The following is a 16,514-nucleotide window of genomic DNA, read 5'->3' as shown; positions in this document are numbered from 1 at the left end:
ACCGGATTTTAATTTGTCCTTTGGTTGCAAAGCTAAAATTAGCTATTTTGTGTACCACAGTGTCTAGCCAGGGCTGTGGACTCCTGGTTTTATGAATGGGAACGTGCTGGTCTGTCTGTCAAAATCAGCTTAGCAACAAGAAGGCAGATTTCTTCTTTTCCTTCATACAAAATCCAATATTAAAACATTTAAATGGATAAAGCAAGCTGTCGGTTTTTAATTTTGATAAAGCTTCCAGTGTAGTCAAACCAGACCACAGTAGCTTGTTTTAAAGACCAAAACTTTAAAGATAGAAAGAAAGAAAGAAAGAAAGAAAGAATGAAGACAAATGACACAAAACAACCTGTACTACTTGCTCAGACAGGAGGAAGTCTTGTGGATGGAAGGTTTTACATTTAGTGTTGCATGCTCAAAATGGAAAACCAAACATCACACAGAGACGGTTTTGATTTGTCTGCTGTCACGTGTGAAATAAGGAGAGCCAGAACCCAATTGCAGATTCAAAAAAGGAACAGAGTTTATTTACAAAAACTGAAAATCACCAAAGGGGAAAAAATTAACCGAGGACCACTCAAGCGCCTGCTGAGGGAAAAACAACACAAGAACAATAACACAAAAAACCACGAGGGGCAAAAAACTCAGGAATAAACTAAAGTTGTCCAGGAGTAAAAAAATACTCACCAGCACACTAGAAATAACACTGGAAACACTTGAGCGGGAGGCTAGGCAGGTTCTTGTGAATCATTGTGGGGAACAGCAGGCATACAAGTGAATCATGTGGCACAGGAGAATGTTTGGGAGAGACTTAAATAATCAGGCTGATTGCAAGGAATCAGGAACAGGTGAGGGCGATGAGGCTGCTGCCGAGAACCGGCCCCGCCGATGGAGGGCTCAATAACACAGAAATAAATAAAAAACCAAACCATAACAGTCTGCTACCACATCACCAACTTTCTCAGTTACAAAATAAACAGCGATGAAGTCAGTCTGTCCTTTGCTTTACCAGAAAAACTCCCTTGAGGGGAAGTTAGATTTTTTTTTTTCATTTTTTGTGATCTTGTATCTTTGCACGCTCAGTGAAATTGCACAACATGCAACAAATGTTAGAAAGCCACACCTGAGCACACAATGCATGAGAAATGTTTTTTCGACCGCAGTGTTAAGTCAACATAATATCTTGTCAACAGATTCAACATCGATTCAACATCGCTTCATTTATGTCAATTAAGCCTTTATCAGTATCTGCAATGTTTTGCTCTTCAAGAATTTGTTGCCAAAAGTCAGATTTAATTTTGCCATCATTGGTAAATTCTTCTTGGTATTTTTTTTTTCTGTTCAAAGGTTAGGGCCATCATCAGAACTCTGTACTAATATAAATGAATGAATATAAAATGTGATACGTCTTATTTCTTTCATTTTTACGTTGATGTTTGACTGAGCTGCAACACCTGCATCACTTTGCTTAAGCAACCTCAATGAAGTTTCAATATGACCTCAATTGTTCAACTGTGACCTTGATTCTATCTTTCATTACTCTGGGTGTGGAATTTTCAATCGGTGTCAATCTGTCAAATAAGGTCCTGTGAAAAGTGTGGTTATTAAACCTGTCGGAGCCTGTCCGAGTGGAACATACCTGTACAACAAACTCACCCGGCACCAACGGTTTGAACAAACATTTCAGTACATTCTATGTTACTTCATCATCACTCTTTTAAAACGTGAGGTTCGTGTGATGCCTCTGTTTCTCGGTGGGTGAGTAAACAGGCGTGTGTTTGTGTGTGGGTGTGTGTGTGTTTAGTGCCAGTATTTAAGCAGCAAGGACAGACTTCCTCTGCTCATTTTCTCTGCCATCATGGATCTGCATGTTGCGTTGGTGACCGTCTGTCTGTGTGCTTTGGCCATCACCTCCACTGAAGGTAAGGACCCTTCTCTCTGACTCTGACAAATTCACATGTTAAACCAAGAAAACACTTGTATTGAATCAGTTTTATGTGTTTATAAGACATGTTCGTGCATTTACATAAGTGTATATTTTTGGAAAAGTGCAGGCTCCATATGGTGCAAACAAATAAAAATAAAAACATATTACATATATATATTTATGTTCATTTTGCATGTGTTGTAGGAAAAGCAGAGGGTGTAGATAATAGTAACCAACCGGTTGGTTTATTATTCCCCTTCTAGCTGCTTTTTTCATGTCATTTAATCTCAGCATGTTAACTTTCAACTCATGCTTGCGATCTATTGCTTTCCAACATTCTCACCACAGCTCTTAATCTCACATTGTAGCTGGCATCCCAAAATGCTGTGTCAAAACAAGGACCATCAATAGATATATGCTGTTGAGGGTGGAAAGGTCGTATGAACAGCTAAGCACCGGCGCCTGTGACATCCCTGCACTGATGTAAGTGGTGAGGATCAACAATGAGCCTCAGTGATTATGGAGTTATCACATGCTTCATTATGATTATTCATTCATATCTTTATTCATACATCATGTATGCAGTCTGAACTTGGTAAAAAAAAGTCTGTACATGAGCTAATACCTTTACTGTTACTTCCAGTTACATATGCATGCTTTACATTTTTACCATCATCTGTAACTGAAACATATTTTCTTTCTCTGTGTGTGTCCACAGACTTTACATAAAGGGCAGTAAGAAACCCATATGCGCTCCTCTCAAGCTGAAGGCAATTCTGGAAAGGATCCATGGAGGAAGAAAAAGAACAATCTAAAAACAGCTTTCTGAGATGATGAGATGGATTGAAAAATCTCTTCCCAATATACCTGTGTGTCACGTTTTCTAAAGCTGGTGTTTTCAAGAGATTGTGTCATACAGAGGATCTCTTGGCGGTTTATTTTCATCGATTATGTGGAGGGCACTGTTTTGTAATTCATGTTGCTGGTTTTAATCTTTATTTCGTAATATTTTCGTAAATATTGTCATGTAAACTGAGATGTGGAGAAAAATATGAAATATGAAAAATAAGAGCGATCACCTATATATGGAACTTTATATCAGTGAGGAATCTGAATATTATAGTAGATTAATCTTGGGAATGTAACTCTACGTTTTTATAGAAATGAAAGTAAAATCGACTTGGACATTTCCTTGTTCGGTCTTGTCCTCTGATGATGACGAATCCCAGATCAGATCGAAAGGCATCACACCCGATGTCAAGTATTGTGAAGAAGTGAAAAGCAACATTTACATAATCCAAGACTGAAAGAAATTAGCAGGAATTGTGCACAAATGCAGACATTAAAAAAGGAGGATTTGGACCGGAAACTAGTCTTCTGTTTCTCCTTAGGCAGCATCCAATGCTTTCCCGGTTTTTATTAGTCAGTTGCCTTTATGCAAATCCCTATTGTAATTCCTGCAACTACGGCAGTTACACAGTATACTGATTCTGTGGTCATTTTGGGGTCAGGTGACATCTTATCAAAATCCAAAAGTGCCAAAGTAAAAGTCAAATAAAAGATATGTTGATGAAGAGGCAAAATAAAAAATAAATAATAAGGTATAGACCTGCTATATAAAAAGGTCCTCTGGGATAACTTCTGTTATGCCATATAAACAAAATTTGACTTGACTTGACTTGACGTGACTAAATAAACTTGGCTGAACATGAATTCACTGGTTCACTGCTCCATTCACAATCACGTCATCAAGCTATATATCAGGTTAAGGCCTAAGGCATTAGACTGTTATGATAATTAATAACTCATCCAGTCATAAAGGCAAAAAAACACCTACAGCAGATCACTGTAATCTGCCTTTCAGTCATTCCAGCTTTTAAACGTACAACCTTTTTCATACTCGAGTCAGAGCAAGTTCCTCCAGTGGCAGTTTGTCAGTGAGCTCTGTTCTTCTACCACACAAATATAATTTTAATTTCCTTCATCAGAGACATGAGGTTAAATCCAAACAGCTGAAAAGACTATTAGACTCCATGACATCAGCTACTGTGTAAGAAAAGATATTGAGGAAACAAACGAGATGGTTTCAGATGGGCCCACAGAAAAAGTCATCGTTACACACTCAAAAAAACATCTCACAGCTATTTACCTTTTGCCCTCCTGTCGGCAGCCTAATCATCTGTCTTCATAATTCTCTGCTCACTGATTCATCAGCTCACAAACTGCCAGAAACATTTGGCAGAGGCTCATCTCGCCTCAGGGGGCAGTAAAGCTGATCAAAGACGGATCATTTTTGCTCAAACAGTCAAAGTGAGGCAGGTAAAGCTGAAGGAGACATTGTGCATGTGGTCACCCGCCACTGTGTCAGGTCCAGATGTTTTCTCTTACACTGTGAAGACTTCACTATTCAATAGCACCCTCTAGTGGAAATACTGACAGGACAGAGAAACAAGTGTGCTAATAAAGTTCTGTTCAACCCTAAGTCTGACAGTTGAGTCTAAACTAATCCCCCGCAGATTCCTCAGGGATGCCAAAGTGAGTGTGTTCATAAACAGTAGCGCCCTGGCAGTAGAATAGCAAATGTTTGTCTAGTGATGTACTTGGCACAGCTATCAGGCAACTGCAGAAGCCCACGCAGAGCAGCACCACAATCTGGATACAGTACTTCCTCCTTAAACACTGCTCAGGAAACTGGCCCCAAAATTAAACTCAATCCTTCTGGCTTTAGTAAAGCTCATCTTGGCTGTCAGAGACTTTGTCACGGCACTTGACTCTAGTAAATGCCTCACTGAGGATCAGCAAGAATCACTGTGAAGTAGCTGTCATATACAGAATGAGGTGTTTGACTTTCAGCATGTTGGAGTCTCAGACTTTGTTTTGTTAAACCATGCATACAGATATCGATCTCACATTTCTATTGATGACTGACTATGGGTGATGTCTTCTTCAACAGAGTGTTTTCTTATCAGCATATTCACCTCAACTCATTTTTTTTCGACAGGCAGATCTGTTGAGCAACAGCTTACAATAAAATTTCTGCTCGGACTGCTGACTACATTCAAGTAAAGCATTTTGTCTTGCAATCAGCAGATTTATGGGTGCAGCGTACTCCAGCAGACAGTTTGACAGAACGTGCTTTGCCCACTTGCCTATGGAAGCGTGACAACTATTCTTTGTCTGATAGTGTTTAACTTGGCATAGTCATCAGAGAGCTGTTCAGACTAAAGCTGAGCAGAAATGTGCTGCACAAATGTCATTATATGAGTAACGGTCTACTAGTCTAGTCTTGTCTACTCTACTAAAGATATAAAAACATAAAGTTATGTGTCTGTTGGAATACAGTTAGTGGGTTTGTTTCTGCCATTAATGCTCTTTTAAAGGCTTCACATTGTAGAAAGCGACATTTCTTTTTTATTATAAAAAAGTGCTATATAAATGATTTGAAAGTATCAAAGTGCTCAGTCCACAGATAAATGTACACAGCACGTATTCAGAAACTGTGAACCGTCATGACTTCCATAATTTTGTGATGTCACAACTATACAGTCACCACTCTCAGCTATGTCCCTTGTAAGGCCCACCTGGATTTATCATCCAACCTCATAGGATTAGGTCTTTCTGTGTGTTTACCTGAAATATGCTATATTTATATATTATATTTTGATACTTAAAAATAAAAAATATAAATAAATATTTCTTATTATGGATATAAAAACTTGTAAAATATGGGACCTTTAATATTTGTTTTTAACAGAAAATAACTGTGCGTTATATATGCTAAGCTTTGTTTAAAACGCAACCAAACCTCGACAGAAGTTTGTATTTGTAAGCTGCAAATCACATAAGGTACTTTGTACAACATTATACATAATGGGAAACAGCAGTTGATTATTTTTTGTAATATCTTATTTTACATACGAACATGTGAGTAACTAATATGATACATTTGCTGCAGTTTAAACTACCCGTCAGTGTTTTATTTGCATCACCTGGATCACACAACAGTGAAATTTTATCTACACATTAATGAATGACTTATTTTAGACTACGAGTCCATTCTTCAAAACAAATACTTTTACTTTGAAAATGCATATACAGTTTTACTGATATCCCATTGTCTAACACTGTATCGTACTGTATAAATCCATATAAAATTTGAATGCAGGCCTTTTACTTGTTATCAAAACTTATGTGTAATACTATATGTAATATTTGCTCATTATGATTTTGTTTCTATTTTTACTTAATATTATATCAAAATATTCCATCACTGAAATTCTGCAAAATGCATTCCAAATAAATAATAATACATCTTACCAACTTAGTGCTTTATTTTGAAACTATAAACTCTAAAACGTATGCTTCAATTATTCTATGTTAATGTATTTTATATTATTTTATTGCACCATTAAGTAGTAATTAGGCTTAATAACCTCTAAAGAAAAAGGGAAAACACTAGTTTTACTTCCCTTCTGAATTATGTAATGTGCGGGGACCGCCCACCTGTCCCCTCTTCCTGTGTGGGCGTTGACAAGTGGTTGACAGGAAACACCAGCAAAACTTGCCGTTAAACCAGGAATTACTTCGCCACAGAAAAATAAAGTATTTTTCTAAACTATTAGGTGTTATATAGTGGCTCATAATGTCCGCCAATGCCTTTCAAGAAACTGTTGAACACTCTGGACTGCACAAGTTCCTCTCTGCTGTGTTTTACGCCGGCAGCTCCCTTCTGATCACGGTGGTGAACAAAACCGTGCTGACGAGCTTCAGGTAGGTGGCGCTTTGTCGTCAGCAAATCAATCATACAGTGTCAATTCATCGGACTAACCTACGTCCTCCTCTCACTCTTCTACTGTGTATGTGTTGGCTTTGCAGGTTTCCCTCCTACATGTGTCTGGGAATTGGCCAGGTAAGATGTGCAGGTGTGGATGTTTGTTTCTCTCCGTTTCTCTGTGTGTCACAATAACCCACACTCATGGTCACTCTGCTGCTTTCAGATGATCGTCACTGTTGTTGTGCTTTATGCTGCCAAAAAGACCAAAACAGTCCAGTTTCAAGATTTTGACAGAAGTGTTCCCTTAAAAGTAAGCATTTTTAATTGTTCATCATTCATCCTTAATTAATTATATTCTATTTCCCATTATTCATCATTATACCCTATATTTTCTTGCCAGATATTCCCTCTTCCTTTGCTGTATGTTGGAAACCATATAACAGGCCTGGCAAGCACCAAAAAGCTCAGGTTTAACCAGTTTAGTTGTTATTTAATTTTTGCCGATTTGGGTCCTTGCATTTCCTAGTGCTCATTCCTGTGGTCTTTCCAAAAACATATTGTCTTTTACAGTTTACCCATGTTCACTGTATTACGGAAATTCACCATATTGATGACAATGATCTTGGAAGTATATATACTAAGGTAAGACTGTCTGATCTGAACTCTTACATAGAATGATTTATAATGAGTTTATCAGTTGCTAAGTGTGCTTGATCGGTACTTTGACACATGCCCATGGATGAATTACTGGGCCAGAACATCTGTTTGAAGTGACTGTTAACATTTCTTGTTGAGAACTCACAAAGAGAGACAGAAAGTGACCAAAAAGATGTGTCCTTGAGACTGTTGCCCTTATTTATATGTAGAATGGGTGGAGGGCTTTTTACATTGTCTTCTAATTCCTCCATGCACACGGCCTCTTCCTGTCCACTGTTTGGTTTTGATCTGAATCTTTCACTGTTCCTTTTTTCAGAAAAACATTTCCAAAACGCCTTGTGTACAGTGTTGTTGCCATAGTTCTTGGTGCCATGATTGCTGCAAGGTATGTTTTTTTTTTTTTTTTTTTTTTTGGATTTGTTTATAGATTGTTTTAAGAACTGAACCATGTGCAGATAAAACACCTGTGCTTTCCCTCCATCTTTTTCTCTCCTTTAGTTCTGACCTGGCCTTCGATATGGAGGGCTACACCTTCATCCTGTTCAATGATGCCTTCACTGCTGCCAGCAGTGTGTACACCAAGAAGAAACTTGGGACTGAGGTAACATCCCCTGTACAATCTGTAGATATGGAGATGATTTAAACTGTATATTACTGGTAGTTTCAGTTAAACAGTTAAATGTCTGTGTAGTTGTGGTTAACTGTTTTATTTACTGATGAAAACGGACAAGAACCAGACAAATTGTGAGGTTATAGCAGAATGTATTACTGCACAGCCATCCTGCCAAACAAGGGAGGCGTTTAAACTTGTCTCCTCTGTACTGAAAACTTTAAATACTTGATGGATGGATTGAGTGGTCACATTTTTATTATACATCTATAACCTTGTTGCGAAATAATGGGTTTGGATGGATTTTTAACTTTGGTATTATAAGGTGATGTCTGTAAGTTTGTTCATCCACCCTTTGAGTAAACAGGATCTTGCTCTCCACAGTTGCATATACACTATATGTACTTACAAAAAAATAACAGGACAACAGCTGTCAGCCACGTATTTTAAAACCGCCACCTTTTTTGTTTACTTTTATGATTTTAGATAGTGACAGTTGTTGACTCATTTGGAAGTGAAATGTAAAGAATTATTAACACTTTCAAATATTTGATTTTCGTAACATTATATCTAATATTTTCCCCTTTTTTTTATAAGGGCCTTGGCAAGTATGGCGTCTTATTTTACAATGCTCTGATCATTGTTATCCCCACTCTCTTGGCAAGTGCATTAACTGGAGATTTACATGAGGTACATATGGTAACTGTAATCTCCTATATTCTTTCTGGGTGTTTGTGGATGCTTTTCCTGCCTGACTGCCTTGTATGTTCTGATCCACAGGCAGTCATATTTGAGGACTGGGTTAAAGCCACATTTATTGTTTGTTTCCTCATGTCCTGCTTCCTGGGGTATGTCACTAAAATTCACTTCAAACTGTTCAATTACTCTCCAAAAACACTCTGATATTCTAAAAATCCTACTTACATACGTAGCTTTTACATTACTGCCTCAGCCTATCCAGTTTCTTAAGACTCAGTTCTGTTTTTTTCAGGTTTGTTTTGATGTATTCCATAGTCCTGTGCAGCTATTATAACTCTGCACTTACTACGACAGTGGTGGGGGCAATAAAGGTAAGAACACGCTGATATGAATACTATTTTTAGACTCAAAAGCACACATTACGTGTCTCCACCAAGGTCGGCCAACCCTCCAAATTGATTATTTTAATGATAGTAACTTTATTTTTGACCCATGATGATGATTTATATTGGGTTTTTGTTTGTTTTAGACGTTTTGCTAAGCAACAGACATGAAACCATACATAACTAAAATAAATAACTATCTTTAACTGTGTCATTATTTCATATCTGCGCTTTTTCTGGAAACAAAATCATCACTGACTTAAAACAAAATTTTCTCCAGAATGTTGCTGTTGCATATATTGGCATATTTGTGGGTGGAGACTATCTGTTCTCTTGGACTAACTTCCTAGGCCTCAGCATTTGGTAAGATTTTTTTGTTCATTCCAGTTTTATATTTATTTAATGTCTTATATTTATATAAATTTTTTTTTTTTTTTATATAACAGTTTGCTACCGACATATGTTGTTAAATGTCTGCACCGGAAAACTGAGAGGTTTGATGTGACCAAACGATCAAATATATGCAGCCACAACATTTCTTTACACGTTTACATTTCTTGTTTCATAAGAGCAGCATTGTGAAATGAATTTCCATGTCTATATCCAGAGTCCAATCCTGAGCAAAACAATTGTGTACAGTCAGACATTTCCAGAGAGATCAGTTTAGTTAATGTGTTATCAGTGACTAAAATTCAAATACGCCTGTTGTTTTTGTTATAACAGGGACCTTTGAATTAAAACTACAAAAAATTGTCTTGGTACATTCGCCGTCAGTCACTCTAACATCTAAGTGGTATTTTCCATAGCTCAACAATTCATTGCTTTTATCTTTTGCTTTGCAGTATGTCAGGTGGACTAGTGTATTCATATTTCACCTTTAGCAGCAAATCACCTGGATGTATCACAGAAGGAGCACACGAGCTGAAGATTCATATTACAGAAGATTCAACTGGGAAGCACTTGACCAGTTGAATGGACAATATTTTAGCATCCACCACTTGGTGGCACTGTTCTGCTTCATATTGAAGCATAATGTTGCTGTAACACTTTTATATTTATTTCAACTCAATGAATTGATATCCCTGGATACATCACTGGTGCTATCTATTTAATTCCACTATTAAATCATGAATGTACACATTGACAAGACGAGCACATACATTCTGCGTCAGGGTTCAGTGAATGTTTATTGAAGACCAACAATTACAACAACAGTGTGGACAGTCTGTCAGAGAATTCTTACCTTTAAAATGTGTAATAAAATATCTACCAAGCAAGCAGGATCACTCTATGCATGTCACAAACAGGAAAACTGTTGGAGGATGTTAGCAGAGGGGGGAAAACTGAAACTAAAATTCAACTTCAAAGCTCTTGTGCACACTCAATATTCTAACAAACACAATGTGTATATATTAAATGCCATAATCTTTCTCAGACCACAAAATAGGCTAAGGGTTAAAAAAAATGCTTCAAAATATACTATAACTGGGTACAATAAATCATTTGGTGTTTTGATTATCAACAATTAACAATTTGCCTTCCAGTTTCACTGCAACTCCACAAGGGTAATTTATAAATCAAACAGATTCAAACATGACAGCTCGAGTGACAGAGTGACATGGTTGTTGATGCAGGTTTCCCCAAAACAACCAGAAGCAGGGCAGTTATGAGAGATGTCATACAGTGTTGAAGGATGTAGTGTTGCGTGTAAAAAAAAAAAAAAAAAAACTAAGAAAGAAATTGAGAAAAAAAAACAAACAAAACCCAGCACTACACAAATCAGTTTATGAAAAACAGGTGCCATTTCCTGGACACACAGAACAGATCTAATCTTCAGTGCATTGCAAGCTTAATCCAAAACTTAATAGTGGGTGTAAGTGCTTCATCAAAATCAATGGGATGTCTAAATTTATGCGACAAACTTTGAAATTGGAATATTTCCCTTTATGCATGAAATGATTCTAGTGCTCTCAAACATATGAACAAAATGTTAGCCAGACAAAAAAATATATATGGTGAAATAAATACCTCATAATTTAAACTCTGAAATGAGATGACATAGATGCACCACACACTGCAATGATGCTATGCCTGTATTATAACTGGTCTGCCACCTTTTAATATAAGAGGTGACTGACATTCATTGACAAACGTCTCCTGTCTGGGTGGAAAACAACTTTTGGCCTGCAGGCTTTACACACATTCTTTGTATCTATGAGGAAACTGTTTGGAAATGGAAATATGACATGTCCTGAAAGGTAATCCGGACCTTTATCCATTGTAGAATATTCAGAGCACAGTAGGTAATTGGCTCGGTAATGTCAGGCAGATATGGTTATGTATAAATAAAGACAAATTGCAAGGCTGTAAAAGTTTGGATTTTTGGAAAAACTTGTGCCTCACCAGACCTCTGGATTAGGCTTGCAATGATCACCTCTCATTCGCATGTTAGAATTACCATGTCACATGTCAGTACTGATCTAGCTCTCCTGACTCCTTTTCCTTGACTCCTCTTTTTTCTTATCCTCCCTTGTGTCCACCTTTGCTCACTGTTTTTTTTTTGTTTGTTTTTTTAGAGAGAGCTGTACTGGTGAGGCTAAAACTATCTGAAACTTTCTGAGTCAATTTCTACCACCACTCCTGTCAAGAGTGGCAGTTAAATTGTGCTTTACACGGCTGGAGATGAAACCTGGGAGCATGGTGAGAGGTCATCTGACAGTCAGAATGTAACTTAACATTTCCTATGTTTTGACCAAACCCTGTATCATTCTGTCCATCTGAGCTTAATCCATATATACATTAGTCATACACACTCTCTTACACTCACAACATACTTAAAAAACTCGTTACCATCAAAGTGCAAACAAAACAAATTAAAAACATAACAGGTACTCTTTCTTTGCCTGTAGAAGACAGAAGAAAGAAAGACATTCTTCATATAGTCAAATCTACAATTATAGCAGCCTAAAAGAATAAAATGGAAGCTGAATAAGGTGCTTTAGCTTGTGCCTTCCTGGTGCTGTGAGGGGGATTAGATGATACTGTGCATAACACTGATCTCAGGCCAACTCTGTCTCAAAGTCTGGTTTCACAACTCGATAGAACAAACTAAACTTCGATCTGTGTTTCTGAACGATTTTTCGTAGCTACAGCACATATCGCAGGAAGGCGGGTTGGGAATGGAGATATGAGGGGAAGGGAATGGGAGTCCAGGATCAGGAAGTGGGTCGGTGTTCAGGCAGACAGGTTGTTGGCCAGCTCAATGAGCGCCAGAGCACCGTGGAGACGCTCTCGTTGCTCCTGGAGGCGGCGCTTGGCGGCACCTCCCTGGCTTCCCTTCTCTTCCTCTGCGGTGTCTTCCTCTTCCCCGTTCTCTTCATCAGATTGGAGAAACTCCATGGGATCCTGCTGCTCCTGGTCCTCTGCTCTTGCCTTGCCCTGTGGCTTCACCTTGGTGGTTGTAGGTGCACGCTGCTCTCGGGTTCGCCAGTACCTGCACAAACAGAGAAGATTATATTAACATACAATGTAAGCAGAAAATGACATGAAATGTTTGATATCTCAAAGCTCTCCCTCTGCATGCTTTATAAAACTATGGCTCAGTCCACCTGTTCAAGAGGGACAGTATGTGCAGGCTTCACTTACTTTGCCAGCCACTCTGCCACAGCCTTGTTATCCACAGACTGGGCCTTCCCCAGGCCCTCCTTTGGTTCCTCCCTCTTCAGGCGGGAGAAAGGATGCTTGGGGCAGTGACGATTGGCATGGGTGAACCGATTGCCACATCCTGTAGAGAAAGCAACAAGTATGAATAAATGCAGTAAGACATTAAAGGTCCCAAATATTAAACTAAGTCTTAAAGATTTTAGAAAAGCCAAGATGTGTATTGCATGACCCTTTTTGTGGTTTATTGTTGTCAGGAACACACATGTATCAAGGCTGTAAGAATGGATTGGTTGTTTTTCTTAAGTGACGGAATAATAGTGAATAAATCTTATTGTTGTTATGAGTCAGATAATTCTAGTGCTGATTTGCAGCTACTACACTTGTACTATAACACACAGTTACACTGTTAGTTCCGTGTTTCTCAGGTACTTTCCAAATGCTTCAAATATAACAGCCGGTTAAACAGCCAGTCTGTCACAGTAACTGAGCCACATTTTATACAATGGAAAGTACCGTAAAAAGTGAAAGTTTGACTTTGTTGTTTGGAAGAAAAATATTGCGTAAAATCACTGTACAGCTCTTTTCTAAAAACCCACCTTTTTCTGAGCAAACAAAGGGTTTTTCCCCGGTGTGCAGCCGCTGGTGCGTCTTCAGCTGACCGCTCTGGACAAATGCCTTCCCGCAGTTTGGGTAGTCACAGAGATAGGGCCTCTCTCCTGGGGGGCAAAAGAGGATATTGTTAAGGTAACAGCACTGTTATGGTTATACAAGTCTAAAGTTATTAGATAGTGCTGCTTATATGATACACACATGCACAATTTCCAAATGTGAACACTAAAGGCTTAAAAAATGTAGAATATGTTGATTAATGGTGGATCACATAATTCTGCCCCCTCCTAGTCAGCGTGCTACTGTTACATTTGCTTAGACAGGTGTTTACATGATCTTCCCTTCTTCTGGTAGTGTAGGAAAGGGCATTAGGCAATGACAACAACTCCACCTTTCCTCAAGCCACCTGTTTGCCTTGCTGTCTCTCTCACCTGTGTGTGTCCTCTTGTGAGCCTGGAGAGACTTCTCTCTTGGAAATACTCGGTTGCAGATGTTACAGCGGATACGGCTGGATGAGGTCTCTCCCTCGCTTATCAGCTCGCGGACAGTGTCAGCCCGTGGACGGCCTCTGCGGATACCATCCTGACAGCAAGAATGCACAGAATTTTTTTTTTTTAACCTTGGCTTAATTGCAACCTTAACAACACTTTTTTTTCATTTTGGCAGAACAGCAGCCATAAGCAGAGCATGATTTGACAATATGAGTACAAAATGCTTTCACACTTCATGACCTGATAAATCTACAACATATGAATCAAGTTAGGAGAGCATCATTTAAACTGCCACATTATGTTCATACTGCTTTTATTACGTATATGCATAGTTTTACCACTGATTTGTATATGATGCAATATGAAATCAATCATAATTTCCTCCGATGGGCTCACGTGTCACATTGTAGCACGTTTGACCAGTACAAATCATTCACATCCGGTTACATTTTTGGCGCGCTACAATGCGTCATGTATAAGCAGCTGCTCCTGATTCAGGAAGTAACGGGGGTTTAAAATCCACCATGTCACACCCTAATGCGCGGGCGTTTTTTTTAAATGACTCTCCATCTCGGCCATATTAAGGCTGTGGCAAAACATAATTTCCCCGCTTTAAGTAGTCCCATCTTTAACAATGAACTTATATTTATCTCTATACTGTATTAATCATCTATGACCACTTACTTTGGAATGGTTTGTGTTTTAAAAGATGTCCGTATCATCATGCATGCCCTCTATCTCACAACAATAAATGTTATCACTAGTAGTTACACATATATTAAGTGTTGTTCTACGTTACAAATGTTGTTATAAGTGAAGTGCATAAGTGTTGTCAGCAACCTCGAACTATAGAGGAGTGACTTCAGCCTTTCAGCTCTGCTCAGTCTGGACAAAATGACTGTCCTGCCACGTTGTAAGCAGAGTCATAATGATTAAAATAAGCTTTGTACCTTCATCTGGTCAGGTGAGGGAGCCGTGTCCGCTTCTCTGGCCGTCTGGGTCCCGGTAGGAGACGAAGCCCCGCTCACTGAGCCCGGGCTCAGGGTCACATTGTGGGCGTTCTCCCCCCATTTCCACGGATACACCATGAAGTCGCTAAAACCGGGGCTTGTCGGCGTAAGGGCTTCCGCTTTTCTGGGTTTGATCGGGGTGGTCTTGATGACGGACACCAAAACTCTTTTGGGTGAGTCGTTGCAGAAAATAACATGCGGGTGCTTGTTATCGGCCATCGTGTGGATGTCAAAATGTCGGTGTTAGTCTCAAAAGCAAGCGAAGAAACTGTAAAAGTTTGAACTCTAAATGATTGCTTCTTTAAAAAAAAAAAAAAAAAAATCAGCTGGTAAAAGTCATGAATCGTGCGGCTTTTCAATCTGGAGTGAATATGTCCTTCATTTCCAAAGAGGAATAAAAAAAAATCTTGAATCCGCTCTTCGCAACAAAGTATCCTCTGAAGATACAGTCAGATATGAAGATGATTGTAAGTTTCCTTCTTGTCGCAGCGGGTCGTCTGAACTGACCTGTGTGCGCCCACAGAAGCGTTGTCCCGCGTTGGAAATCGCGCCTGAGGAGCTGGCCAATCGACTGTAGGGATCTCATCCCACGTGTCAAAAGAAACCAATGGCTGCCAACGTCTATGTAGTAAGCCAAAACGGCAATGGCAGAACAGAAAGCGTTGATTGGTCACGACGTTTTTGTCCAATGAGATTTAAACACTTAATGCGCGCACTCGCACGGTGACATCAAGATTGGCCAATGAAGACGAGCGCTCTGCAGGTTCGGCCACTACGGAGCCAATGAGAGAGAAGAGCGGTAATTTTACACCGCCGATGAATAGACCATTCCCGCGCTGAGGAGTCTGTTTATGTTATTACATTTTTGGTCAATTTAAAGGGAAAGGAAACGGTGGCTCAGAGGCGCCAAAGTTACGTAATCATTATAGGGCGGAATTACTTGAACAAAGGGTGTACTGTGTGACTTAAAAGAAATAGAAACTAAGGGCTATTTGAAAATGTGTTTGTGTTAAATTAGTGTACAACATCATGGTGGTTATTCCGTTCAGTATCATCTGATTTTTTTATATGCTTGAGAATAGTAAGATGCACAAAGGAAGGCTACAGGACATGTGTCTGTTGAAGAAAACTATCAAACGTATATAAAAGTTTTTTGTCATTCATACAGATAGATCTAAAGATCCAGATGCAAGACAAACAGGATTTTCATTCGCCATTCCAGCTGAACGAGTTGCTGTTAAAAGAAGAACATCAGATTACTTAGTAGTGTAACTGAAACAGATTGAACAGGTAAACTAGACATGTTATTTTATCAAGTCCAGCATAACTATCAGTAGTCATGCTCATCCCAGAGGGGACTGGACGTAATAAATGAAACAGCAGTCAGAACCAAACATATGAATGTATCATGTGGGATCCAGCTCACAGGGAAGGTTGGACATGAAATTGCAGATACACTAAGGAGGCAGTCAAACAGGAAGATAGCATGAAAATGTATTTTACCAAAGCAAAAGGTAGGCCATAATAACGAGCAACATAATGAAAGACTGAAAACATAACATAAAGGTAAAAACATGCCTATAGGACCTAATTTCTTGGAGCCCATACACTACTCTCTTTGTAGTATATCAGAATCACTTTATTAATCCCCTGCAGGAAATTGTTATGTTGCAGTGCTCCATTCCACATATACAAAA

General features: G+C 38.8%; 3 protein-coding genes across 3 annotated transcripts; 2 read left to right on the top strand and 1 right to left on the bottom strand.

Moving 5' to 3' along the window:
• The first annotated feature begins 1,852 nt into the window (after positions 1–1,852).
• ccl27b (chemokine (C-C motif) ligand 27b) lies at positions 1,853–4,689 on the top strand. The gene is made up of 3 exons (XM_056376908.1): positions 1,853–1,916; positions 2,290–2,404; positions 2,640–4,689. The coding sequence occupies exons 1-3, from the start codon at positions 1,853–1,855 to the stop codon at positions 2,734–2,736; spliced, it is 276 nt and encodes a 91-aa protein (XP_056232883.1). The 3' UTR covers positions 2,737–4,689.
• A 1,766-nt stretch (positions 4,690–6,455) lies between these two features.
• slc35d2 (solute carrier family 35 member D2) lies at positions 6,456–10,191 on the top strand. Its single transcript, XM_056375717.1, has 12 exons — positions 6,456–6,691; positions 6,797–6,830; positions 6,919–7,005; positions 7,096–7,163; positions 7,266–7,337; positions 7,669–7,737; positions 7,851–7,953; positions 8,560–8,652; positions 8,743–8,810; positions 8,954–9,032; positions 9,325–9,407; positions 9,887–10,191. Exons 1-12 carry the CDS (start codon positions 6,564–6,566, stop codon positions 10,014–10,016), a joined length of 1,014 nt encoding a protein of 337 aa, XP_056231692.1. The 5' UTR covers positions 6,456–6,563; the 3' UTR covers positions 10,017–10,191.
• Positions 10,192–10,212: 21 nt separating this feature from the next.
• znf367 (zinc finger protein 367) lies at positions 10,213–15,532 on the bottom strand. Its single transcript, XM_056375718.1, has 5 exons — positions 14,758–15,532; positions 13,748–13,898; positions 13,304–13,423; positions 12,690–12,828; positions 10,213–12,537 (listed from the first exon to the last, which is right to left on the bottom strand). Exons 1-5 carry the CDS (start codon positions 15,034–15,036, stop codon positions 12,279–12,281), a joined length of 948 nt encoding a protein of 315 aa, XP_056231693.1. The 5' UTR covers positions 15,037–15,532; the 3' UTR covers positions 10,213–12,278.
• Between the last annotated feature and the right edge of the window lie 982 nt (positions 15,533–16,514).

Source organism: Seriola aureovittata, chromosome 5 (genome assembly GCF_021018895.1).
Source record: "Seriola aureovittata isolate HTS-2021-v1 ecotype China chromosome 5, ASM2101889v1, whole genome shotgun sequence".
Classification (NCBI taxonomy): Eukaryota; Metazoa; Chordata; class Actinopteri; order Carangiformes; family Carangidae; genus Seriola; species Seriola aureovittata.
This window is presented reverse-complemented; position numbering and strand designations above follow the sequence as displayed.